Here is a 27,677-nt window from a genome sequence, read left to right on the forward strand (position 1 = left end):
AGAACACATTTTTTTATAAACATTTAAACTGCTAATGATTTCTTTTTAGATTTTAGGTTTTTTTTATAGATGCTTTTCTTTAAAAACAGATGACTGGTTTTTATTCAGCAGGTGCATGTGAGCGCTTGGCCTCCGTGTTAACCACTGAGCTCATGTATCACAGCATATTGTGCTCGTCTATAATGAATGTCAGTGGACGCATGTGCAGCCTCAGCACACCTTCAAACTAACATGGTTCCATTTTCTCCGTGGAGCAGCTTCACTAATTAAAATGATTGTTACCTACTTTAATTGGCTCTGTCAGCGGCGGTCTCAGGAGTCACAGGATGCTCGCAGAGGTAATTGCATATGAGAGGGAGAGAAAGAAAGTCGATGATGAAGCCTCGCAAAACTTAACGAAAAACCTGCGCTACACAGGCAGAATAATGGGCTTCCTATCTTTTTTCAATTACAGAAACTGAAAGGAGGCGGTAATGAAGAATTACCGCCAGCTCCAAAAAGGTGTTTACTGCAGGAAAGTCATAAAGGGAAATACGTTTTTGGACTCCACAGGGAACAGTTTTAATCTAGACAACCACTATACACTCGCAGCATGTTTATTACCATTTTTTAATTTATATATTTTCGATTATCATAGTCTGTGATCTAAAGGTACATTTCAAAGAAAATTACTGAAATTGCTCCGTGTGTTAAAGGGGAACTTTGCCTCGATAACTTAATAAGATTGGTTTGGCTGAGTTATGTGACGGAAAGTAAAATGATATAAACTCAAGTACTGAACTTTAAGTACAGTTTTGAGGTACTTGTATGAGTAATCGATCCACTTTTTAAAAAAAGTTCTGAGCCATTACAGATACTGGAAAGACTGTACTTACTTTCTAGACTTACTTTTAAGCCATTTACTTTACAGATTAAGATTGTATATACAGAATATGAAATGACCTTATAAATTAGGACTGCAGCCAACAATTCAAAATGAATAATTCATCCATAATTTTCTTAATTAGAAAATCCTGTGCTGACCTCTTCAGAGGTCTTATTTTGTCCATCTGCTGCGCCAGAATCCAAAGATGTTCAGAGCACAGATAAAATATGAAACAGCAAAATAAAAACCAGGACATTTTTGGCATTTATGCTTAAATAAAATATCAAAACAGTGGCCAATTAACTTTTTGTCAAATATCTGACTTCATAGTCTATAAAGAAGTTAAAATTAACTGTATCTGGATCAATTACAAGATTAAAATGCTGCTCTACGTGTGAATGCATCCAGTAGTTTCAACTGAACATTAAATAGTAATATGACATTGGCAGAGGGCATTCATCCCTATTGCTAGTATCTAAGTTTGTTTTATCAAAAGTCTGTTCTGAAGTGCTTGGTCATGAACACTTTATTCACAGATAGCTGGTTTCTTCCACATCCACATGAAATAGTTTGAACTTGAGGCTCTGATGTCCCTCTGAAGTGCATTTAAATTCGTTGCAGACCTTCGATTTTTTCCTGCCTTATCTATCACTTTGACAACAATCTCTCCCCAGTGGATACCACCTGGAGAACATCGCCGATAGAATAGAGATGTGCTGTGTGTGGAGTGCTCTTGTGGACACAAGCCGAGGACTCCTGGCAGAGTCTTCGATGCACTTAAATGAACTGCACTGAAGCCAAAAACAGCTGAGAGGTTAACACACACATTAAACATTATGACATTACAATGTTCGTGCAAACTGTAGGATGAGCATACACTGTGACGTAAAACCTAACAGTGTTTTTTATTTTATTAGAATAGTTTGAATGAAGCACCCCATTTGATTCAGCTAGCTTTATTATGGCACTTTGTACATGTCACGTTACAAACTCAACATTCAGGGTTTTCTGGTCATACAGAACACGAAGCGATCCACAGATCGGTGCATGTTTATTAGAAAAAGAACAGAAGGGATCTGGAAGCAGTTTAATTTTCAACACACACACACTCAAGACAAATTCCAGTGTGGGAGTGATCCAAAATATGTTCATCCAGTGTAGAGTGTTAATTTCTTCATTAAAGGAGAGGTTCACATTATTTCAAGTCTTTCTCACTTGCCAATATGTACAGTATGTTTAATGAGCTCTTGGTCACTATAATTTCTCCCCTACATACGTCCTCATGTGATTTCTTTATATGTGATGGCAGACAAAATCTTTCTTCTTCTTCTGTGTAAAAATTATTTAAGTTCAGCAGAAGCTAATATGAGCAACAGTTTGAGTTAGCGGATAAAGTGATTCTCTTCAAAGATATGGGTTTAATTCCAGTGTCCCAGACTCTGAGGTGCGTTCCTAGAAAGTCTGCAACGGTTTAGTGCTGTCAAATTATTGTGTGCCTGAGGGCTCTCCTGCAGACATTTTGAGCCTACTTTCCATAAATCTGTATTTCTGAAGACTTTGGCTGAAGGCTCCAACATTCATCGTTTTGTGACATTAAATACTGGGTAACCAGGGGAAGCCTTTAATAAGGATCACGGTTAATATATTTGATCAGCGCTGCCTTGTTTTACAGTTTGATTGGAGTTTTTTCAGCACCAGTTTTCACAATACAGGAACAATATGGCTAAATAGTACACTTAATATATATTTCAGAAAGTATTTTAGGAAGGAACAGGCAGTGTGTTAACAGAATCTTTGGTAAGATCCAGTTCATTATGGAACTTTTGGCCCTGAAATCTCGGACTGAATGTGTTTATATTTGTGTATACGTGCACTTCTGGTTAATTTTATTTATATATTTTCTCATTTAAAAACTTAAAACCTCCAAACCCACAAGTTAGAGTAAGTTTGTGCCGTCCCATTCCGATTTAAAACATTTCATGCCCTTGCAGCCTCTCTCTCAACACTGCGACGGTTTCAGAGGGGACATTGTGACTGGCCCATTGTTTTGTTGGTACAAACTTCCCTCTTTCAGTTTGACCAGACAGCCGTGCTGTTGGATCCCAATGACTTTAATTAAAGCTGTGATAGAGGAATGTTTACACAATCACTATAAAGAGAAGGAACAATTACCACACCGAGAACTCTTTCACTGTACACTCAGGAATTTGCACTTATTTTTTATGAACAGATTTGAAAAAGTGTGAACCTGTCTTTTAACTTATAATAAATGTATTCTGCTACTGTGAATACGACAATGATGTCAGATTTATACTGTTTATTATGTTCTTGTCAGGCCTGTCATTTGAGATAGAGCTGTTACTGAATAATTATTGTCATTACTTAGTAATATGTACGGAAGCCCTGAGGGGCCCTGATCCATTTTTTAAGTCTGATCTAAATTGTTTTCTCTCCTGTGTTTATGTTTTGAGAACAGGTGAAACAGGTTTTGCCAGGATAATCTTTCTGAGGTCACGCAAGAGTGTGTGTTTTTCCGGAAAGAGAATTTCACTTGGTTTCAGGCATGAAATTTTTATTTTTCTCCTGAAAGTTTTCACAGAAGAAATATACAAATGTACAAACTCAGAAAGATTATCCTGGCGAAACTTGTGTTTTTTTCACCAATTCTCAAGTGATAAACACAGGAGAGAAAAAAGAAAATTCACTTGCCCCTCAGGGCTTACAAAAATGTTTCTCTCTAACATTTCAGAAAATGGTAAGAAATGTCTATTACACACCCCTGAATACGCAAGGTTTACTTATTTTCAGTTTTACCATCAAACAAGACAAAAAAGAAAGACTCCTGATAATTGACGGAATGTTTTCACTTGATAAATAAATTAAAATATTCAATTATTAAAGTATTTGCTGATAGTTGCAAATGAATTGTGACAGCTGTGGATATTACATCTCCCATCTCAACACTGCATCTCCAGTCGGACAAGACATCAATAACGCAAAACCCTGATTATCAAAGTAAACAGACACCGAGTACCCGACTCTTCTCCTGCAGTCAAAAATACAGATATGTGCGAGGAAACTGTACAAAATCCATTCCTGTACGTAAAAGGAGCATCTCAGGTTGGTGTATGTGAACATACACTGTGACATCCATCCACACACACTTTGTGCACAGCATTATTCTACACACAAACAGACGTGGGTTCCCAGGGATCGACGGTAAACAGGTTGCATTGAAGTGCTACGAGATCTTTCGTTGGCACACGAGGAGTGACATTTACAATATGTACATCTGAGATTAAATAATCAGTCGTCATGCGTTTCCTAAAAACAAACAGTTTGGTAGAAAATAAACTTCTCACATTCCGTTTGGGTATAATTTAGTTTCTGTCGACGTGTGAAAATGAGACTTTAGCAAAAAGAACAGCTTCAAAATGGCATTCACTTAGCTGTATTTCTAATTACTCCTGAATGACTGTATGACTGGTTCTTATACTATACAGGATGCATGAGCAGTAAGAATTAATTGGAAGCATTCTGCGATTGGCATTGAGATGAATAAAAAAAAAAACATGCTACTAAAGGTACTCCAACGAGAGTCAGAGTAAAGCTGACTGACTGAGCAATCCTCTGAGTGAGATCCCAAACCTGACACACTCTAGTGAAGCGTGACAGCGTGAGGAATAAAACACTTCTGAAACTAAGAATGTTCATCTGTCCCTCGTCTTCTGAAGTCAATAAATAAATCAAAACCAAACCTGAATACATATGACCCGAGGAAGTGACAGTAAATCTGTGATTTTTGGGCGGCCTCGGGCCAAGAGAGCTGTCGATCTGCTGCATCACCCCAGGCAACAAGGTATTCCTCTGACATCATCCTCTCCCTGTGGTGCCTCAGTTTATGGCTGGTTGACCAGCCCTGTATCAGTCACATGGGGGAGTTCAGCAGACTCCCGGGCTGTGCCAGCCGGCCTTTGGGGGGGGAGAAGAAGGGTATCAGCTCATGAGGAGAGGACCGGTGCAGGATTTTGGGTGGGTTGGTTGTGAAGTTCTTTTGGAGGATGCAGAAGGAGTTTAAGTTTGGCTCCGCACCCAGCAGACAGGCACCCAGAAGGACTCTCGCTCCAGCCTTTCCAAGATACCTCGCAGTTCTGCACAGGCACTGGCTGAGTCCTCCTTGATCAGGACCCGGTCCACCAGGTGTCCATACTGCTGATCGATCTGGATGGCAGACTGACGCATCTCTTGGAGGTCTTCGTCCTGTTGCAGAAAGCAAAAGGAAGTGATTTTGTACAAAAAGAGACGTATGCATACAGAATCCCTGAGGGGCAAGAGAGGACTTTTTCTGGTGATACATTTTCTAAGTCTGATCTAAATTGTTTTCTCTCCTGTGAGAAAAAAATCCAAAACAACATTCTTATTTTTTCTGCCAAAACTTTCACCAAAAAAAAAAAGAAAAGGTTTTCGGCCTGAAAAAACAAAGTTCACCCTGTTTCTCCTGGATGTTTTTTTACTCTGTTTCAAATTTGAAAAAAAAAATTCTCAAGTTCTCAAGTCACAAACAAAGGAGATCATCAAAAAAAAAATTTCTCCACTTGCCCCTCAGGGCTTCTGTACATTCACCAGGTTTAACCCTGTCTGAATACAGACCTCTGAGGGAAGCAACCCATTAACATAAACTCTGGAGGACCTGAAGCAGACACTGTCCATGACTCCACAGAGAAACAACTGTGACTGTGCGTTTGGCTGCTCCTTGTAAAACCGTCTAACATGTTTAGCTAAACAAACAGCCTGTTTCACAATAACTATTCATGGCTGCAGATGGAAGCAGCATCATGTTTCACAAATACCGAAGGCTAGAGCAGCTCAGTCCATCGGGACTTGGATTGGGGAACCGGAGGGTGCTTGAAGCGCCGACTTTGTGGCAGCATGTGTGTGTGTTTGTGTGTGTCAGGTGAGTGTGCTATAAAAAAAACAACAGGGTGTAAAAATATAATTTCCCCGAGCAGAATTAATAAAGTTAATTAAATTAAAATTGAACGTCCCTTGCAAATTGCAATTAAATTTGCAAGTTGGGTCTTGCATACTCATAGAAGAATTTGTTTTGATTCAAAAAACGTTTGAGAAGGGGAAATGATATCCAGCTTGTATGTTTCCAACACCAACTCGAAGCGAGTTGGTGTTGGAGGTGAGATTAACTGGCTAAAATGCATGTTGGTAATGTAGACTGTATGAAGAGGTTTGAAACATGTTGAAATCTGCATGTGTTGGACAGAAGAAGCCTTCACACAGCTCTTACTGGCAGAGAAAACTTACTGTAACACGGCCATGCTCTCCCCCTCCTGGTGAGGTGGCAGCGCTGCGGCGACGTCTGCTCTCAGGGACACGAGGCTTGACAAATATTACATAGGGCTTGAACTCCGCTGTCCGCAGCCTCTTCAGCGCCTGGAGTGGTGGAGGATTTCCATACAACAGAGCAAACAGAGGTCAGAAATCAGACATGGTGGGAGAAAGTCATCAGACTGAGCAGATGTGATGCGACTGCCTGCCCTTCATCCACTCAGCAAACTGCTGCTGCCTGCAGGAGCTATAATGGAACATGGTGATACATTTCGATGCACATTAAACAAGATGTGCTCGGTGGTTGTCACATGGCTCTTACCTCAGGCTGCACGTCCACTACACACATCTTATTCTTGGCCTGTACAGAGCGGATGGCCTCTATACTTGTGCCGTACTGGTTCTCCTTGTATTCCCCGTGCTCGATGAACCTAAACAGAGACATCAGGTTCACGTTTTAGCTTGAAGCAAGTTTACCCAAAAGCAACACATAGGCTGTTCAGACCTGGTATCAACATGTATCCTGAGCGATCCAATATCTCCAGACTCCCTCAACAAAACGCATGTTTTTAAGAGATGTTGAGTCCGAATAACAAAGTTTGCAAAACTCTGACAAATTAAAAATGTATTCATGCCTTGAGCTGTTGTAACATTCATTCATCCCTTCGTCAAAAACTAATTTAGTATAGAAAGCATAAACGCACAAAACAAACAGAGAAATAGACACTACCAACAGTAGTGTTCAAGAAACCCATCGGTCAGCATGCCATGCCACTTGTGTGTGATGGAAATCTCAGGCCTATCATATCACAGTCATTATCTCGAGATCTCGAATTAATTATATCGTTATCTCGGGAAAACAAAGTTTCATTATTTCGAGATCTCAAGAAAATTATCTCGTTATCTCGGGGAAACGGCAGTTGTTATTTCGAGATAATAACTCGAGATCTCGAGAAAACAAATGAAATTAACTTGTTATCACGGGAAAACAGAGGAAATAAAATGTATGAATGCATGGCCCTTTAGGGCTTCCGTAACATGAAGATATTTCTTTATTTGTGTAAAAACATTTGTTCCACTGATGTACGTGTTTATTTGCATATAGATCAGGGAAGTGAGATCCGATCACAAGTGGTCACTCAGGACGGATGTAAATGCCAGGTGTGAACAGGATCACAACAGTATTAGTGTAAACATACTTGTTGTTTAAAGCGTCTGCATCAAATTGCTGTTTGGTGACAAAGTGGTACTCCACTCCCTCCTTCTCATGAGGCTTCTTGGGCCTGGTGGTGTCTGCAGGAACACAAAAGAGGAATTTACTTGTATGTAATGTTGGTTCACTGATAAGTACATTGTGTGTAAATGTGAGGCCACTCACGTGGTACAGCAACTGCAAAACGATGTGGGTTTTCAGCAATCACCCGCTGTTTGAGTTCATTGATTCGTGCTCCAAGGGAACCTGTGGAGGCAGAAAGCAGTCAACTTCACATGCATAAAAAAGCTGCAAAAGAATCAGTCATCAGCGTGTTGCAACACATATTGTGATCCACAAGGTGTCACTATCGCCACAGGAGATCATTTGTGCCTCTCAGTGGCTCAGCCTCACCGATCAGAACCACCAGGCGGGGCCTCTCATGGGGTTTCTGCTGGTAGCGGGTCACCTCTTCATAAGTCAGGAAATCGGGGTCTCCAGGATCGGAGCCCTCTCCGGAGGATCCTTGTCTGTCTTTACGACTCAGCCGGAAACTCCTCCGTAAACCAGCTACAGCGAGGCCAGAGATGGGAGGAAAGAAGGAGCAGAAAAAAAAGCAAGGTCTTGGGTCAGGTTGTCATGGACCATAAAAATATTTATACAAGATTACATAACATGAGTACTTTACGTCTATGATGCAGGTCTTTCATGTAAAGAACTTATCTGACAAGTGCAGTGAGCAAACATGTTTAAATTCAAGACCAACCCACTGATAATCATGCATTAAAAAACCTTTGTGGATGAAAATAGCTCACTCTTATCTAAAGTGTAAAAACTTGATAGTGTGAGTTATTCGCTGAACTTAAGAGCCAAATCATGCTTCAACTGAAAATCAAAGGACATGCAGCTGACTGTAAAGACATCAGGTGAAACTCCTAAAGCCTGAGACTGAAGAAGCAAAAACATTCAACAACTCTCAGTTTCATTGACCCAAAATACACATCATTTTCCAACATTATGGTCCAAACAAGGCATGCTGCTCTGAACGAGGCTACAGTGCTGAGGCAGGACACACAGGACAGCCTGGCCCTGAGAAACACCACGTCAAGCAGACAGTGACTGCAAATCAGGGTCTCCCACGGCCAGGACTGTCTGTATCCCCCGTCAGTGGTGTGTACCTGAGGGAATGAGCCGGGCACTGTACCTGAATAAAATTCCCAGGAAAACACCTGGCCACAGGAGGGCGCCACTGCTTTACACTTAGGAGAGACTATAACTGGCGTTAGAGCATCACACAACCCAGCCTCACACCTCCACACAGGGTGAACGAGCAGCAAACGTGCCTGGTTGAGTGTGCAATGCGTCCAACGCAGCAGTGCCCTCATGGGTGGGGGGGTGCTGGCAGCGGGGGGCGGGGAGGGTCTTTTAAGGAGGAAGGGGGGGAGGAAGCAGTGCACTGGCCACAGCACAGCAGCAGGGGCAGTTAGTTAGATGCAGGGCGGGAGGGGAGGGAGGTTTAGGAGGATCCATCACTGTAAGGTGTGAGGCGGAGGGATGGAGAGGGGTTAGGGTTTACAGCTCCAAGCAGAGTGCACGAGAGGAAGCACAGTTTTAACAATGTGTGTTCAGATCGCTCCTTGTGCTCATCATCATTCCAGCAGCTCGCAGGATGTGGGGGAGTAAACGGGGGTCAGGGTGGGCTGAAGTAGGGTGAGGGAGGGGAGGGCAGTGGAAGGCTAGAGAGGGGTTGAGGATAAAGGGAAGTAATGCGTTCCTTCCATAACGATTTCCCTGCTAGTGCAACATAAACCATTACTGTAGTGATACATGGTAGTGTTTCATTTTACAGATCTGTACTCTCCTAATCATTTACAGGAACGTTTTGTAGCATAATTCGGAACTGAATTAGGAATAAAAGGATTTGTTAAGATTTCTTCTCACTTTCTTGAACATTTTTCCAACATTTTCTTAATTTCTCAGGATGTAATTTATGGATCTTGATGAAAAAAATCATCATATTCAGGTGGCAAGTTAAGTATACTTAGTGAAGACTGTCTCTCTTTTCACTACCAGTACCACCTAAAAATATGTCTTTAAGTATCACATACTTATCGGGAAACATCCCTGAGAAATAGTTAGGAAATTATAAACTCATAACCAACATAATTGCTTTGTTGTATATGTGATACACAACCCAATCTCCAGAGCAAATGCTGGAATTGTACATTTCTGCAAACCAGGGATGTACAGAAACTTCACGCATGTTTCAACTTTCTTTAGATTTCAGTTCTTGTGTGTTTTGTCAGGTTTAGGCACAAAAACAACTCGGTCAGGGTGAGGAAAAGATTGTGCTTTTCGTCGCCACCAACTAGAAAAAGTCCAGAAGTCTGGTTGAAAATACCCAGTTTAATCAGTTGAAACATCGACTGTGGAAGCAGCTTATCACGACCCATGTTTACGTTTCTTGTTGGGCAGTGAGCTTTAGTGGGCGTAGTAATTATTATGGCAGCAAAGGAGGAAGCAGGCGAAGTAGTATAAAGAGTGTATAAGTCCACACAGGGAGGAGACCGGGAATGGAGGGTCAGTCAAACAAGCACAGGACATTCATTCAGGAGTGTTCATGTCCAGTGTTCAACATATATTACGTAACCGAAGTTAAGTAGGCAATGTAGTTATTTTAAGCCAAACAACGATGTTTTCCTGAACCTAACCAAACCTTTTCTTGCCTGAATCCGACCAAACTGTGAATGTACGACAAAGGCTGCAACAGTCACGTTGTTTTGGTAGTTGCTGGCAATCAACCTATTTAGCTGTTTATGTATGAGGATGTGTTGTCTATACAACCACCAGCACCTCCTACTGATAAGAACATCAACAAGTAATGTTAACATAATGAGAAATGTTTTGTAAAAATGTTGATATGATCCGTATGAAACGTACAAATTTGGCGTAACAGAGGTTTGTAGAATCGTACAATGCCAACGTTTATTCTGGTCTGACAACACAGTCTCAATGGGTTTTGCTTGTGATATCTGACACTTTGAACTATCTGTTAACTCTAATTATGCAGCGAAGCCTCTGAAGAGGCAGATCTGTTACTGGCACCTGCAGAAGTGTGAGACGACACTTCCTACACATTTATTTTCCTCCATTACTTCCCTCTCACGTTTGATACCAAACACTTGTAACAGGTTTGCTTTTTCTACATCTGCACACATCTTCCCTTCATCCATCTTCCACCTCTGGCGTCGTCTTTGACCCTTTGAAACCTTCCTCTTATCCCTCAACCCCCAGACAGGTCAACCCTACGAGCACTCATTTTTTGACCCCTTGCACAAAAGCACCTGGGGAACCAGCGCACAGCCAGGCTGCAGCAGGCAAAGAGCAGATAGGGAGAAGGAGGTGGAGAAAGGTGTGCACGCTCTCACCTATGTACTGTCCATTGAAATAGCCCTCACAGTCACAGTCCTCTGTAGGGAGGCAAGCAGGGAAAAGAGGGGGTAAGCACAGGGTAAGAGACCTGGAAGAGTTAAGGAGTAGGGGAGGTGGAAGAGTTAAAGAGGGTGGGGGCGGGCCACGGGCGCTGGAGAGGGCAGGCGACAGGCAGCAGGCAGGCAGACAGCAGGAGGCGAGAGAGCGGAGGGGCAGCCAAGAGATAATGAAGGCAACGGCCACTAACAGAGGCTTGATGGAGAGATTTGACATTACGAGACGAGAGAGGAGGAAAAGATAGGAGAGAAGAGGAGAAAGGTGGCTCTCCTTCGTCTGGAAAGGAGCCAGCTGTGACCCAGACACGCAAACAAGCCTCGAGTCCCCAAAGAGGCACAGCTGAGGCCTCAGATACAGAAACCTACACATCCAAACTGTGATCGTGACTCATCTAAATGTCTAAATTCAGTCGTTCTCATCAAATCTACATGATAATGTGCACTAATTTTAGAAGATTGATAAATGATGGGTGGAAAACAAGAGAAAACATGAGAACAGCAGCTGAGACGACAACAGAGTAAAGATGAGGAGGGACGAACGGAACAAAAGATAACAGGGAGTGAAGATGACGCAAAAGAAAAGAGGAGCTATTGTTATCTTTAACAACCTCTGCTAGGTTGGGCCACAGTCTCCAGGGATGCTGCTCTGCCTGCACATTACCTGGTACATTACACACAAACACACACACACACACACACACACGCAAACACACACACGCAAACTAGGCAAAGAATCTCTATTCTGGTCTGGTGAGCTAACAGCAGGAGGGGAGGAATTAAGCTGGGAGCGGTAGAAATCCTAAATGCACACCCCAGCACACATGCAACCTCTCCACACACACACACACACACACATGAAAAGGCTCTGAGGCCTTTATGAATATTTTCAATCGTGTCTTTTTCTCTAGATGTTTCTGCACATGTACCCACCTTTATCACATCCTTGGTCATCTGATAAAGATTGCAACAAGGAGAAACAGAGTGTACAACATTAGAAGCATTAGAGACAAAGATAAAAAGAGAGAATTGGATATTTTTAAAAAATGAGGATTTGCAGATGTTAAATTTGGTCGTCGGTGACGTCACAGACGAGACAAGGGGGGGTGGAGGTGGTGTCCATATTTAAAGAGCCCCTGCTAGGATTTAAGGGAATTAATCAGAGAGCTGGAGGAGAGTGGAGAGAGGCCGAGACAGAAGAGTCCCCGCAGGCTCGGCTAGGCCCGGCTCGGCTCGCACGCTGCTGCGCGGCGTAGCAGGGCTAGCTGCCATATTGCTAAGCTCTTGTTGTCTCCCCGTGGCTCAGGCCTAATCGGATCGCATGCAGCTTACGTGCCACGAAGAGCCACCACTCACATTACCCACTCACCTGGCTGTTTACACGCCGCCTATATGAGAAAGTGAGAAGTGTAATGTATTGCTGGGGCTTTGTTTCTCAGTGGGCTCAGCTTGTAACGCCCGGCTGGATCTGCTTAAGCTCAACTGCTCATGAGCCAGATGGACCGAACATGAAAGAGATTAATTCATATCTGTGATCCCTCCCTCTCCGTCTCTGTGCCCCTCCATCTCTCTCTCCCTCTCTTCCCTTTTAAAAAACATGTCCACACAGCAGCACGGAGAGGACGGACAATGAATACTAATGCCTCTGAGAATGCCAATTACCAGCAAGAAAGGTCAATAAAATGTCAATGAAAACGTTGCTGCATTTATCCAGCGGAGATATTATTGTCCTTAAATGACAGTGACTGAGTACATCGGCGGTGAGAGGAGAGCTGATAGTGAGAGAAGCTGCAGGTAGTAAAAAGTGTGACACCGAAATAATGCAGAAAGATGCAGAGGAATCCTGGGAAGCAGAGACTTACAGACAGGCTTTTTAGGGGATTTTGGATTCGGGAGCGTGCCCATTTTCATCCTGTAGGCCAGTCGCCTGGAGGAGAGTGCCGCAGGACAAAAAAAGCCAGAGGATGGAGGCAGGAAGAGAATCATCAGGTCAGAAAAACACAGTAAGCCAAAGGTGAGGAGGATATGTCAGAGAGGTGGAACACAAGATTCAGACGTAAAGAAGAGAGGGTCATACAACACTTTATGAACAGATTATGAAACAATGGAGCCCTCAGCTAAAACATGTAAAAGGCTTCCCCAAGACCCAAACTGAAGGACACGAAGGAAACCACTACACTGTGTCTTTGTGATCATTTCATGTGTTTTCCACTTTGTTTTGGTGCTGTCATTGTATGTCTTCGTCGTCAATTTGTGTTGTATTTTGTCTCTTTGTAGTCATTTTCGGTCTTTGAACTTGCTTTGCTTCCCTTTTTGATCATTTTACGTCTCTTTGTGGTTGTTTCGTGTCTCTGCTGTCATTTAGTGTCTCCTTGTGGTAATTTCTTTTTAGTTAGGGTAGTTCCTTTTTCAGTCATTTTGCATTTCTTTGTTGTTGTATTATGTCTGTGTGTGGTGGTTTTGTGTCTCTGTGCTATCATTTTGCGTCTTTTTGCAGTCATTTCAAGTCTTTTTGTGGTGGTTTTATGTCACTTTGTAGTTCCTTTGTGTCCCTTTGTAGTCGTTGTGTGTCTCTTTGTTGTTGTTTGAAGTCTGTGGCTGTTTTGTGTCACATTTTGGTCATTTTACATCTCTTTGTGATCATTCCATGTCTCTTTGTGGTCGTTTTATGTCTTTGTTTTTGTTGTTCTTCATCCCTCTGTTGGTGTTTTCTCTGTAGTCACGGTCATTGTGCATCTCTTTGTAGTGGTTTGACTCTCTAACAAGAAACATCAACAGACGCTTCAAACTCCTGTTCAGTAATCCATCCATCACACTGTGTGATGTCTGTCATGAAGCAGACCTGAGCTCATGTTTCTTGCTGATGCATTTAAAGACATTTTTCTCATTCATCACTGTTTCAACCCAAAGCTCAGAGTGCAGCAGGAGCCCACAGCATCAGCAGAAATGTGTTATTTCACCCTTAACATTTATTTAACCTACAAAACACCATATTAAGGCGTTTCAGAGCCTGGACCCTGACCTGTGTCTTTAACTGTGTTTAAGCTGTGGTTTAATTCCAACAGACGCTGCAGTGTTTGGCAGGGATCTCCCGGCCTGCTCAGATCATCTTACTGACAGATTATGACACTACCAGTATCAGCTTGCGCCTATTCAAGGCTGTGTTTCGATTTATTTTTTTCCACGCCGCTTTGGTGCTCCATCTAATCATAGTTGACCCCTCAAAGTGGAACACATGAATGTGGATTTAACAGATTACAAACGGCTGGATAAAATAAATGTCAGCACTGAGAGGGTGAATCGTACAGTCCTGGTGGCGCTGATGAGTTTACACAAGTTCATTCATCTGAAGTGGACATGATGTGATACCCGTCTCCTCCGGCGCGCTCTCACCTCTCCTGGAACTGTTTGGAGGGGACGAGTCCGGCCCGCAGGTTGCTGTCTCCCACACGCTTGGCCTGCCACCACGTCGGGTCGTCTTGGGTCACGACCTGCAGGATGTCTCCCCGCTTGAAGGGAAGTCCTGCTTCTTGACAGGGCGTCGCCTTGTCTTCCAACGGGATGTAGTCGAACAAGGCTCTCACGTACACCTGGAACAAAAAACAATAAGACGCATATTTAGATATTTATTGTCGGACAAAGCTGTTTATCAGGAAAACAACAGACGAGTGTTTCCTCTTCAGCTCACCTTGCTCTCCTTCAGGCGGTCCTCCTCTTTGATGGCAGGGATTATCTTTAGAGTGATGGAGCCCTGGGACTGGGACTAGATCACAAATAGACAGAGGAGGTCAGGGAGATGAGAATGTGACTGCTGCGTCAGATTAAAGACAAACACCAAATCCATTAGGTGGATTTTACAAACAAACAAAAAAAATGTCTTCTTCTCATACCTCGTTTGAATTATTAACTTCTATACCAGCATTTCTTTACACAGTGAACTAACAGCAGCACTGCGTCTCTCACCAGCAGCTGACTGATCTCATCAGGCCTCTTGTGGATCACAGAGACTCCGTTGACCTCCCTGAGTTCATCTCCGACATGGACCAAACCTGTGAGGCGACAGTATGAAGACACAGACCAGACCACATCAATAACAATCTCAAAGGCTCTTCCCCGGGTTTCTCCGTCGTATCTCAACATCAGTATCGTTGTCAGATCCACAGATACGGGGCCGCCTCCGTCCTCAGCTGTGATCTATTTAGCTGCAGCCACAACAATGAAATCAAAGGCTGAGCGAAGTCAGATCAATACGCTTCTCCCTCAGGACAGGGCAGCACATCGCAGACACACTATTGTGTAATCATACATGTATCATGTACACGTCTGACGGACTAACAAAGAGGCCTGAGGCTCATTCTGAAATCTCTCCACAGCTTCAGTAGATTTTTCCAACACTTGACGCAGCAAGAAAACGGAGGAGGGCATGAATGATTAATGGATAACAACACTGATAGGTTTACTTTCCCAGCATGCCCCACACACACACACACACACACACACATACACACACACCTGCATGCGGCTGATATTTCCATGGTAACACCCATGAAAGGATCCTTGCTGAGTCTATATCATGTGTGATTGATTCTCCGGGGACTCGTGGAGAGCGTTGGGTTTCAGCAACAACCGCTCCATCCCTCTCATTTACCTCCTGCTTCATCTCACTCTCTCTCTCTCACTGTGGCATTGACCTCATTAGAGTATCGGGTTGTGATTTGTTATCTTGAACATTTTTGTGAAACTATTTCACTAAAACTATCCCACTGCTGTAAAAAAAACAGGAGCCTCACGGGGCGTCCTGGTAGCTCAGCTTCCTGAGGGCTGTGCTACATTACTGCAGCGTCCTGGCTGTCAAACTATTTTCGCACATCATCCTTGAGTTGAACTACGTATATAGCAACAATGTCCCAAAACCTTATCTGCAATATGAGCTGGTTCCATTTAAGTTGGTGATGATTTGACCATGTAGAAGGATTTGAAGAGACAAACAGAAGAGCACCTGTACAGGTCAGTGGCTCCCGTACTCTTCTGCATGTGACCAGTGGTGTAAAAAAGTCTTTAGATCCTTTAGTGAAAATACTTAAGTAAAAGTCTTGCATTCAAAACCTTACCAAAATAAAAGTATGTAAGTATTAAAATTGTTTATTTAGCTAAAGAAGTCGGAAATTACACATGTAGGCATTTACGTGTAAATTAAATGCAATGGACATATTTAATTAACTGATTTTATGGCAGTATATTCTCCATCAGAATTATATGGCAGAGGAGAAATGACACCACACAACAAGAAATGCTATTCTTTTCTCTGTGACTTTGATGTGGCCAGCTGTGTTTGCTCCTGTTCAGTATCTCCTCTCCAATCCATACAAAACGTATATACGTTTTTCATACTTGCATCCAGAAGCACTTAAAGCAAACAAAATGCAACTTCAAGGAAAAACATTCTTGTTTGTTGAGTCTCATCCCCAGGTAGTCAAATACTGATGTCTTTCTCCGGGAAGTTACATTTTGTTGTTTTATGATAAACTCTTGAAACACATTGTTTCAGAGATGATTCAGAGGTTATTTGCACTGTGTTTCACTCCAGCGCCACACTTCCTGTGCTAACGGTGGAGAGGGATATCTTGTAGGAGGATATGATGCACTGAAAACATAATAATAAAACTTGTACTGTGTATAAAACATGGAAAGTGATGGAGAATCACAAAGGACTGGTAGAATTACATCTTTTCCTTATTTCCTACCCTGGTAATTATCGCCTGACCTTTAAGATTTACTTCCAGCCCTCATGTTGGGAACTACCGCTGCAGAAAGCCCAGAGCGACACAAGAAGAAAAGGCATAAATTACCACTCCTGTCTGCTGCCCCTCCTCTCATGATCCGAGCCACGATCACTGCCCCAGTGGCGTCATCCCGCCTGATGGTGGCTCCCTGGAGCACAGATGGAAGAACATATCATTAACAGAACGGGGCAAAGGTCTCGGTCCCTGTCCTCGTCTCCACTCTCATCCATCACAACTCACCAGAGGCTCCTTGTTCTTCACCAGCCTGACAATCTTCACCGACTCTTCCTCCAGCTCCTCCTCGAAGTCGTCCGGCAGCGGCGGCAGCACGGGGTCAAAGTTCTTCTGAGCCACAGTGTCGTGCACCGAGAGAACGGCCTGATGGGACAGAAGGCAGACGTGCTGAGATTACAGAGCTGACGCTGAGCTGCTGCGGCCGCCTGACGTCTGCCAGAATCAGTGAACAGCCTCGGCGATGAAGTTACAGCGTGATGTCAGGGCAAATAAAAATGTCTGACCGACAGGAAAACCAGCCACATGATGGTCCGCCAGTGCTCTGCGTTTGTACCTTGAGATGTGGTGACGTCAGCAGGTGCAGCAGCTCCTTCTCCTCTGTGCTCATTGGTCCGCTCTGCAGCTCCTCCGCCACCTGCCCATCAGAACACACACATGAACCATCAGCTCTGACCTCACGTGAACCTGCGCGTGCGTTTGTCGGTAAAACACGCTGCGGTTTACCGTCAAAATAATGCAGACAGATACACAGACACAGGGGAAGATAAGTAGCGAGCAGCTCAGGTCAGCAGTTTCCCACTGATGACTGGTGGGAGCAGCAGGATATGGAGTTTCATTAGATGAGCATTGGGATGATTCAGCATTTTCAGGACATTAAAATTCACTTTTGATACTTGCTTTGCTTCTCTGTGGGCGCTAACTCATTGTGACTGACTGCTGTGCCCGAGTGCAAAATGAATTTAAGGTGTGTGTGGGCGGCTTGTGTACGTGTGTGTGTGTGTGTGTGTGTGATGAACTTACATCCTCTGCCAGAGAAGAGGCACTGTGGAGGACGGGCGTTGGACTCTGCCTCTCGTACTGTCTCAACTTCTCGTGAATCTGTGAAATTAAAACACATAGTTTGTTAGAGGAGAGTTGCATAAAGGAGAGTTTTGGAAAAAGCTGAAGGTTAAAAAGGCTCAGAAATGTTCAGGTAAATGTGAAAATGTTTGAATGCGTGTCCCTGCATTGCTGTGTTGATGTTTACTTTGTCTTCCTTTGTTGGTGCTTTTCTTGCTGATCTACACATTAGTGTAATTGTATGAAACCACTTGCAGATATATTAATTTAAATTAGGCTACAAAATTTCTACAAAACGTGTCAAATCAAGTTTCATGTTTATGATGTGACTGGTGGAAGGAATGGTGGTGGAGTTACAGGCGAGAAGGCTGCCAAGCCAGATCTTCCATTTTTGAGACAGTCCAGTTATTGACAAAAAGGCAAATAAATAAAAGGGACACAAATGCAGAAGTGATCAAATTATCTTAAACTACTCGGCAGTAATTTTCCATCCTTAATGGCCTCCACAGTGGATGAAAACACGAGTTGTCACTGGTCTCCTCTTACGAGTAGCAGGAGTGATGTTTACAATTTCATGTGCAGATTCTTAAAATTGCATCCATAAATTTAACGTCACGCAGCTGCACATCACATTGATGCTACCCGCTGAATCAGGAGTAAGAACCTCACCTTCATGAGGTATCCCAAGCTCCTCTCACTGAAGACATCTTTGAGGAAGACCATGTCCTCTTTGTGATTGGCATCGGGACGCAGCTGAGAGGTCAGCAGGGCCAACGTCTCGTGCAGCCCTGCAGAGGAGAGGAAGAAGAAAACCCTCATGTAGATTAACGTGAACAGATGGAGCGCAGCAAGCTTCACGCAGTATGGACAGTATGTGTCGGGCGTCTGTGCCAACTCATCTCACCCGCTCCTGCTGTGAGGACTGGCATGGCTTCTTTCATGGGTCAGTGAGGTGAGGAGGGGGGGAAACCTGGGAGGAGGAGGAGAAAGAGAGGAATTATAATCTCCATACAGATGCTTTCAGTTTCTGAGAGGTTTCCCTGTCTGGGTGGATAAAAAAAGACTCCCACTTCTCACAAATAGCTAAAAAAACGAGGAGCGTAATGGTGTTTTTGTGCTTGTGTGAGTGTGTATGACTGATGTAAAGGCATCTGGAGGCCCGTGTGCTGTAATTATAGCTGTAAATCATCTCCTTGTAGGCTTTATGCTATAAGTCCGGGGTGCATTTTTCCAATTTTGCAGTGCAATTACCTCATCTGTGAGTGTGGAGGTGTGTATGCGTACGTCTGCTCGCATTATAGAGCCGTACCGGCAAGATAAACAGTCACTGGCGGCACTATTAATCACATCGACTCTCACCACGCCCTCTTACAAGCTTTGTGTTGGTGTGTGAGAGAGCAGGAGGAGAGTGGGCACAAAGCTGTAGGAACCATCTGAAACACTGTGTCATACAGCTCTGACTGATGGAGGACTTTTATATAACTGAGTGACAACTCATGACTCCGGAGGAAGAACACCATCTCACATGCAGCTATAATAGTTCACAGTATGAGTTGTTTGTAATGTCTCTAGAGCCACACTGCTAGCATGGCTAAGAATACAAACCAATATTGTTGATACAGATATTTAAACCATGTTTTAAGGGATTTAAAGCCCTTATTTTCTTAAAAAGTTGTTCTTTTCTTGGCCTCCATGTGGGCTAAATCAGAAGTTAAGAGATATGTGCAGTACATGTACAGTAACTATTTTTCTATATTCATATGCTGGCAGATCTCTGAGTGACTCGAAGATACAGTCGGCCGAAGTACTGCACAGACTGCTGGATTATGGCAGCCCCCACCGATCAATACCCCTGTCACTCCACTCAATACCCTCCATACTTCCTCTCTCTGGAAACACGAGTCAATAACATAAACCACAGAGTCCATCACATCACGGTACGGTCCGATGACAAAGCAGCAGAAAACATCACAAAGCCAAACAAATCCAACAAAGCTGCAGTAAAGAGAATCAACATGTTTATGTAAGTCCCATTAAACGTCATCATTCGACCTTTACGAGAACAGTTTGGATTAACAGTGTGATAAATACGGGCTTGTTGAAGATCATTTTTCAAAGATGTGACATCTACACACTGGATTATATAATCACACACCATAGACGTATTTACTCTGGTGAAATATTGACAGAAATCGTGTTCAGACTGTTTGGAAAAGAGGCAGAGGCCCAATTACTTAACCTGTCTGGCACCAGCGCGCTCGTTCGCTTTGTACGTGTAAAATAAACATAAGCTTTATGAGGGATGTGTTCAGCACGGGGCTGTGACGGTGTGACCACCTCATGGAGGCCTGCCACGATGACGTATCTTTGTGGCGAGCACAGAGACTGCAGAGTTTCAATAACTCAATCCAGAAACACGGACGAGAACCAACGAGCTTCAGAATCAGAAAGACACAGTTAAGATTACTTTTTTAATGTCTGGAGACAAAGGTGACAAAGAAACTTCAGGGCAGCACTGAACTGGAACAAGACTAGAAACAAGTGAATATTCAGTTCAGTGTGGAGCGGATGTGCAGCAGCTGTGCAGGTAGATGAGTGGGTCAGGTGGTATACAGGCGCAGCAGACTCTACAGTGGCAGCTAGAGGACAGGTGAGGAACAGCAGGTCTGGGATAAGATGCAGAGACAAACTAAACAGCAGAAGAGGAGTCACAAGAGGAGGACAGAGCAGAGTGAGAGTCCACCGAGATGAGTGACAGGAGCTGTGGTGGGAAACTTTCCAGACGAGTGGGAGGAAGTCAGGAGTTTCTTCAAACGTGCCGGCTTCAAGGCACAAAGTCACAGCATAAAGATCCTTGTATTAACGGTTTATCGACTTAAAAGTCTCATCGCAAGTCCAACGTCTACAAATGTCTCTGTGTCAAGTGAAGTTTTGTTTCCATAAAACATTTCTGGAGCTTCACAGCAATACATCGTTGCATCGTTAGCTCGAAGCACCACTGTGCAGCCTCTAACCTATATCGTCTTATTTAATGCACACCCACGCTGAGCCATTTCCTTTTTAGGGTGACATTAAATAGGATTTAGGTGAACTATATTTCAAACCTGTATTTTTAGGCTCTCTACCCTACATACATCAACATCAATATGAGGTGCAGCGAGTGAAAAGCTCCTGAATGAGGACAGAGAGGAAGAGCACGAACAGACTGCAGCCGCCTGAATCCTCGACTTAAAATCAGTGTGACGTCGACCGTGAAGTGAAATGAAACAGACCTGAACCTGCCAGGATGCCACTCTGCACATATATTACAATATTGTTGTTGCATTGCAATCAGTTATGTTACTATTTTGTATCCCTGCAAGCTTGTCCATGTGTAAACATACAGTACGTCAGCCTGAATTTCACTTATCTATATTGCAAGCTTGCAGTTCTCTAAAGCCTCTGTAAAAGTATCCTTGTGCTTTGATGGTACATAATAAGAATATGATTAGCTGAGACAGACCGAGACAGCAACCAGCTCATGAATAATGAACAGAGAGGATATTGCAGAGGGATGAGGAGAGGTTGGATGAGGGAGGCAGCGCTCTTTTTTTTTTGTTCTGTCAGGAGAATCAGTGGGATCAACACACAGGAGACAGGGTCTTTATTCTCAGATGTGTCAGCTGGGGTTTTCTTCATATAACCTCACTATATTTAACTCAGAGAGGAGGAGAGGGAATCATCAATGCAGCATCTCATCGTCATTCTTTGCTGTATACTGTATAATATTCACTTTTCACCGTCAGCAGCGAAGCCTGTTCAAAGTTTCCTCCCATCTCCTCCCATTCATCTTGTGCGGAGATAATTGGCAAATAAAAATTTAATGTCTCCGTCTACAATGTGCAGATTCAGTGTGAAGGGATTGATTTACTATTCTGAACTTTTCATTAGATGTCTGTCATTCTGCATCCCTCTTTCTCGTCAACAACAATGTCATTGTGGTTCTTGATTGTACTGTTTATAGTTTTTGATTACTAAAATGAAGACAAAAGGACAGAGCTGATGTTACACCAGCAAATTTGCACTATAAGTCATGTGCAGACAGCGTGTCGAGTCAGAACCAGAGCGGTGTCGAACCAGAACAAAGTCACATTTGCAGGTAAATGTGCTGCAGCTGAGAGCTAATTAGCTATCTAGCCTAGCAAACCGACATTAGCGATGCGCTTTTCCCCTGTGAGCGTTTGTTTGGTCGATCTGAGGCGGAGCACAAGATGTGTGATCATGTTTGTAAGTTAGATAAGAAGGAGACTTTAGCGGGGGAAGCTAATGTGGGCTGTTGTTCAAAGTCTGTGGCTCTGGTGTTGTGAAGCAGACGGCTGTCTGTCTCTGCTGCCTGCAACAGATGCTGAGCAGTGCTGCTTCATGCACGATTTGACTGGCTGTGAAATAAAGAAACAAATAGAGTAAATAAATGAATGCTGTGTAATCTCAGTTGGACTTGAATCCACATAGAAAACATAAGAAAAATACATTACTTATAACTCCAGACGCCTGAGAATCATCATATTTCTATCTTTCTATCCAATGGGAGTTGACTTCACTCAAATATTATTCATAATGTTTAAACTTTTAGTTAGTGTCCCATGTTTCTGTTTGGCTTTCAAAGGCTTGCATCATGTCACATGTCTAGAGAGTCTCCCTTTGATGACGGATTAGAAGAATCTCTTCATCGTCCTTTACATCGTCGGCTCCTTTGATATTTCCACCAACAACGCTGTCAGAGTCAGCGTGAGGAAAACAAAAGCCATCGAGGAGATGAAAATAAGTTCATTAGTGTATTCGATGAAAACTGCAGACAAGTTATGTTTCGCTGAATAATTAAATTGGAGGTGGATGTGACATCTCCCTCCGCTGCAGTTGAGTCAGTAAGCGTCTTGGGAGAATGACTTCATCTGCTGAGCTGCTCTAACACCAACGTGGTGAGATCATCGGAGAGATGCATCATGAGAGCACCTCTACAAGGCACCCATGGGTGGGTTAGGATCAGAGGAAGAAGTGGACTGAGGTGGTCGTGAGCAGACACTTCATAGGAAGATGAAGACAAAAGTATTTTATTTCAACATCTTTTTTAGGCTGCTGTACAGCTACATGCAATGAAGCGCGTCTTAGTTCTGTAAAAGAGAGAAACTTGTATTCAGAAGATGTACAGTTGTATTTCTCTGTTTAGTCAGGAAAATATTTCCTTACTTGACAATTTTGTGAGTTTATTTTGTTAACTTATTAGACTTATTTGTGGATCTCCCAGCGTAAACTACGTTAGCTATAGAGGAATATGGCATTTTGTGGTACAAAGCTATGCGAGACTACTGCAGAATCAACGCCACAGTCTGCTTTACTGAAATGTTTGTTGATGTGTATCGTCAATATTTGTACCGGCTCGTTCTTTTCCTCACAAATTCCAACTTCTGGATTTCAGAGAACTGACGGGAACCAGTTCTTATCAGAAAGCGCCACATCCCTGCTGTCTCGCTTCCCTGCAAAATCCCCACTACAAACATCAAACCGGCAAACGTCACTGATCCAGAAATAGCCTCAGACATCACACATTTTTGCATCTCATCCCAGCGAAAAATGACATTTTCAGTTCAAATCTAGTTAAGAGCTTAGCTGCAGATCACACAAACATGATGGAGCCCCAGTGAGGTCAGAGAAAACAGCTCAGACGTCAGCTGATCAGATCACAGCCTTCGTCATATAATGTTCATCTAGACACATTTAGCTAAAGCGCAGACGGATCAGCCGTCACTACTGCATTAATAACATGATCCTGTGGTAAATAAGAGATTTGTGAACCAACACAACCCTGAATGTGATTCTCAGTGTTGTTCATCCACACTTGATGCGCTCATTCATAAAGAACAGACATGAACACCCAGCTAACATACTCAGACATCTCGTCTCTGAGCCCCTCCCACTTCATCCCACTCTCTCTCGTCTTTCCCGTCTTTGTCTCTGCTCAGTCTGATTTATCTTCTTCTTTGTCACACTAACACAAGCTCGTGCAGAAGCCTTTTATTCTCCTGCTTTCAGCCACGAGCTGGAGGTGGTGTGACGTCAGCAGCTTTAGCCGGGCAGCGGCTGGCCCTCGCTGCCATCAGCACACTGCCAAGAGTTTCATCAGGTCTCCCAGAGACTCTTTGATGCCTCATCCAGTAAGACCTCAGCCGCAAGAGCTGCTTAAGATACTAAAGGGCTGAAACTAAGCAGGGTTATAAAACCCACTACTGTGTGGGTTTCCTCTTCCTCCAGAGACACTGGTGATCTTTTTATTATTCCTGCAATTAATCGGTTAATCTCAGTATATTTGATACAGTCGGATAACAGTGGGAAATGTCCATCACAGGCTCCCAGAGCTCAAAGTCACATCTTCAAAGTGCAAATCCTCACATTGGTTAATCTGAAACCAGAGAGTACTTGACATTTTTACTTAATAAAGAACTTAAATTAACCAAATAGTTACTTGTTAATTCAATGATGTAGTGGGCTACTTCTGCAGCTGCCAATGAGTACTATACGTGGTTACTACTTTTAAAAAGAAATTGTGATTTGATTAAAAAATATCTCCACATTTTGAGTCAGACGTAACACCTGACCACCAGGTGTTGAGTGTGTGTGAAAACTAGTTGGCAAGCGAGCAGAGACGAGAAGAGATGCTCAGTTATAAATACATGGTTAAAATAGGCAACTGAAATGAATGGATCAACTGTTTAAATAGCTAAGATGGTTGAATCAAAAGTGAAATAGCTAAAAGTGAAGGAAAATTGTTGAGACGTCCAGATCCTGCCACTCACTGGTAGTAGAATCAATGAAGACGTGGCTAAGCAGACATAAACTTTGGGAGTTCAATTCTACAAAAACACGTGTGTGACAACATTCACGTGAAAGACTAACTAGTGAAGTCAAGTCAAGTGGTGTCAATAAAGGAGTTCTGTCAAATCTGTGGGGAAACATGAGACATAAGATTGGGAAGCTCTGGAGCAATCCCTCACCGCAAACACAATGCTTAGTTTACTCAACCACTTAACGTGATCTGACCCTACATGTTCTAGACAGGTGACCTCTTTCAGTCAAGCAAATAATGACTTTCTAAAATATCTAAGCCTAACCTCAACCACACAACCACAAGGACATTAGGAAAACACTCACGCGACTCATTTTTGGAAGCCGCTGACAACCAGTTCTGTCACTGAGGCCTACGAACCTTCGAAGTAAAGGCCCGCATAAACACCAAACACAGGTGACCACTGAGTGTATTTGTCTCTTTGAGATAAACTCTTGTTCTATCATCTGGAGACAGTGAAGTCAAGGTCATTTGTCACAATGATTCCTCTCACGCTGTGTTTGTTATCAGGAGTTAAGTCTTCGTGCCGCAGATCAGCTTACCATTGTTTGACAAAGTCCTCAAAATCATATATATAATGTAACATCCCTACAATTAAGCTTGGACTGTGGTTTTGATCCATAGTTGGGTGATGTCCACCGATTTAACATATGATGATGTCCATGTCGAGGCAGTGTGTCCACTGTGAGTTGTCGTAAGGCAGGATTTGCTCATTAGCACACTGGGGAAGTCACCGCTGTCACTGTTTCCCTGTCCTGCTGACCTCTCCCAGCAGAGAAAACTGTCAACCATCACTACATACAAACCCAGCCGGGTTTAAATGCCTCTTTGTCTTAGCACCACTTTTCCATAAACTTGGTTGTGTGCCGCCCTAGAAGCTCGAAACAAAGTTCGTCGGCTGTCTACGCTGAGGTGGAAAAGCAAGATGGTGGCTCAGCTCCATCTCGGCTCTTTGTGTTTATTGTTTTCATTTTATTTATCAGCTTTTATCTGGTTGTCTTTGTTCCATATTCTGTTTCCCGCTCCATGTTTTTTATTTAATTCACAGAGAGTTTCATTGGACCGTGACAGTAGAGATGAATCTAAATCTGAAGCTAAGAAAATGCAAATAACAACGGCACAACTGAGCGAAACAGAAAGAGACACCGCTGCTACCATGTGACTAAGCGTCTCAGGTTCAGGACTCTGTAGTTGATGACTAGAAGAAGAGTGATGTTTTGTTGTCACCTGACTTCGCCCTTTGGGTTTTTTCACTCCAACGTAAACATGACTCATTTTGGATGATTTGCTGAAACAAGATGATGCTGATGCTGTCGTTCCTCTTCGGGAGGACAGTCTCCGTTGTTTATGTGCTGCTACAATATGTCTCATCTCTTTATGTATGTTTTTCACACAAAATGTACCATCTGGAGTGGTTGTGGTGATGCCTGTGAGGGTATAGGGATCATTAGAAACACCCTCTCAGACATAACAGCTCTTAATGAAAATGTATTGTCCACAGCGCTGTGAAAATGCCTTGGCATCGACACGCTACAACAACAAATGCTCGGTCAAGCTGTTCTAAGCAGGCTGCCTTTCAGAGGGTTGACTGCTTCAGTCTGCCAGATGACGGGAGTCATCCCTGCTCCGGTGCCTCCTTCAGGACCGCACACCCTCATTCTGAGCTCCGTGCTTTTACAATATGGTGGAGGATAATATTTCTGCATCAGCCACCAAATGATAAAAGCGAGGAATTGGAGCCAGGAGCAGAAGGCTGGATGAGTGTTTAGCACTGCAGCCTGGTGTACCACGACATTTTTCTACATGTGTGCTGCACGCACGACACAACACAGGCAAATAAACACACACACACATACACACACTGGCGGATGGTTTATATTAATGCAGGTGAGCTGAGAGTGAAAACATCTCGGTCAGGACGTGATCGAGCATCTTGGCTCGACCGCCCGCCACCTCGAGAATGAACACCGCTCACACGCAGCTAATCCACTGCCCTGACAGTAATGGGAGGCAACAGTAAGCATGTTTGGCCAGCATCCAACATGTCTTACACACACACACACACGCACATTTCCCAGACTCACACCCTCACACTGATGACCACAGAACCCCCCCTCTCTCTAATATAATCTCATAAACAGGAGCGAGCAGAGGGTGCGGTCAGACAGAAACTTATATTATCTCCAACATGGAGGGAAACTACTGATGTTGACAGCTGACACACTCCTGCACACTGTCAGTCTGACGCTACACCTCCCCCTGCACCCACCCCTCACCGCTGCACAGCAGAGCACAGGCAGATGTTTAATTTTCCTCATTTACCCTCCGTTTTCTCTCTATTCTCACTTCCTCATGTCTGTAAGAGCACAACACCGGCCCTCCATCCCTCCCTCCCTCCCTGCCTCCCTCCCTCCCTCTCTTCCCTCTCCTCCATCTCTCTGCATCACTCTGCAGTGCTACGCTGCTCTGCTCTCCCCACATACAGCACGCCGTCAGCTGGCAGACGGAGGAAGAAAGGGAAAACACACACACTGGATCAGCATCCACGACCACCTCGCCTTCACGCTGGAAGCAGAAAGGCGTTAAAATCAGACAAATGTGGACAGAAAACAGAGCAGGACTCTCACCTTCTCTTCTCTCCGTGTCTCCTCCTCTCTCTCTCTCTCTCTCTCTCTCTCTCTCTCAGTGTTTGTGTCCCTGCTGACTGCAGCCACACTGTTTCTCTCGCTCTGATTCCTCCTCCTACCTCCTCCTTCCTTCTTCCTCTTCCTCCTCCTCCTCTGGCTGCTGCTCTCACAAACCTGCTGCCGCTGAGTGTCCGCCTCTTCCCCTCTCTTCCTCTGCCTCTCTCAGCCCCTCCCCTAACCACCCTCCTCCTCCTCCCCTCACATATCTGATGCTCTCTCTGGCTGCAGCATCAGTGGATGAAGAGTATTATTCAAGATTTGTGTTTAGCTGCCTATGAGATGCTTTAAGCCCGGTTTGTTCACATTAAATTCAGGTAAAAGCGCCAAGCTTCTGTTATTCTGAAACAGAAGGTCATTTAACATCAATTATA

At 43.6% G+C, this 27,677-nt stretch overlaps 1 protein-coding gene across 4 annotated transcripts; it reads right to left on the reverse strand.

Annotated features, from left to right (window-relative positions):
* Nucleotides 1–1,805: 1,805 nt before the first annotated feature.
* Nucleotides 1,806–27,414, reverse strand: LOC311268387 (MAGUK p55 subfamily member 3-like). Of its 4 annotated transcripts, XM_084372013.1 has the most exons (20): nt 27,247–27,414; nt 18,644–18,709; nt 18,409–18,527; nt 17,701–17,778; nt 17,234–17,314; nt 16,906–17,043; nt 16,732–16,813; nt 14,846–14,931; nt 14,571–14,645; nt 14,276–14,472; nt 12,745–12,809; nt 11,816–11,836; nt 10,826–10,867; nt 8,602–8,667; nt 7,812–7,967; nt 7,584–7,664; nt 7,405–7,498; nt 6,528–6,636; nt 6,182–6,310; nt 1,806–5,125 (listed from the first exon to the last, which is right to left on the reverse strand). In XM_084372013.1, exons 2-20 carry the CDS (start codon nt 18,678–18,680, stop codon nt 4,940–4,942), a joined length of 1,842 nt encoding a protein of 613 aa, XP_084228139.1. In that variant the 5' UTR covers nt 18,681–18,709; nt 27,247–27,414; the 3' UTR covers nt 1,806–4,939. The 4 variants fall into 4 exon arrangements, with proteins under 4 accessions (XP_084228139.1, XP_084228140.1, XP_084228141.1 ...); XM_084372014.1 differs by lacking the exon at nt 10,826–10,867; XM_084372015.1 differs by lacking the exon at nt 8,602–8,667.
* Nucleotides 27,415–27,677: the final 263 nt, after the last annotated feature.

The sequence above is a fragment of the Pagrus pagrus genome (genome assembly GCF_965226575.1).
Source record: "Pagrus pagrus genome assembly, chromosome: 13".
Lineage (NCBI taxonomy): Eukaryota > Metazoa > Chordata > Actinopteri > Spariformes > Sparidae > Pagrus > Pagrus pagrus.

Coding starts and splice junctions, on each gene's coding strand:
- LOC311268387 (XM_084372013.1), bottom strand. CDS start 18,680: ATGAAAGAAGCCATGCCAGTCCTCACAGCAGGAGCGG. Junction 8,668..10,825: donor TTTCAATGGACAGTACATAG/GTGAGAGCGTGC, acceptor CGCCAGTTATAG/TCTCTCCTAAGTGTAAAGCA. Junction 7,499..7,583: donor TTTTGCAGTTGCTGTACCAC/GTGAGTGGCCTC, acceptor GTGTTCCTGCAG/ACACCACCAGGCCCAAGAAG.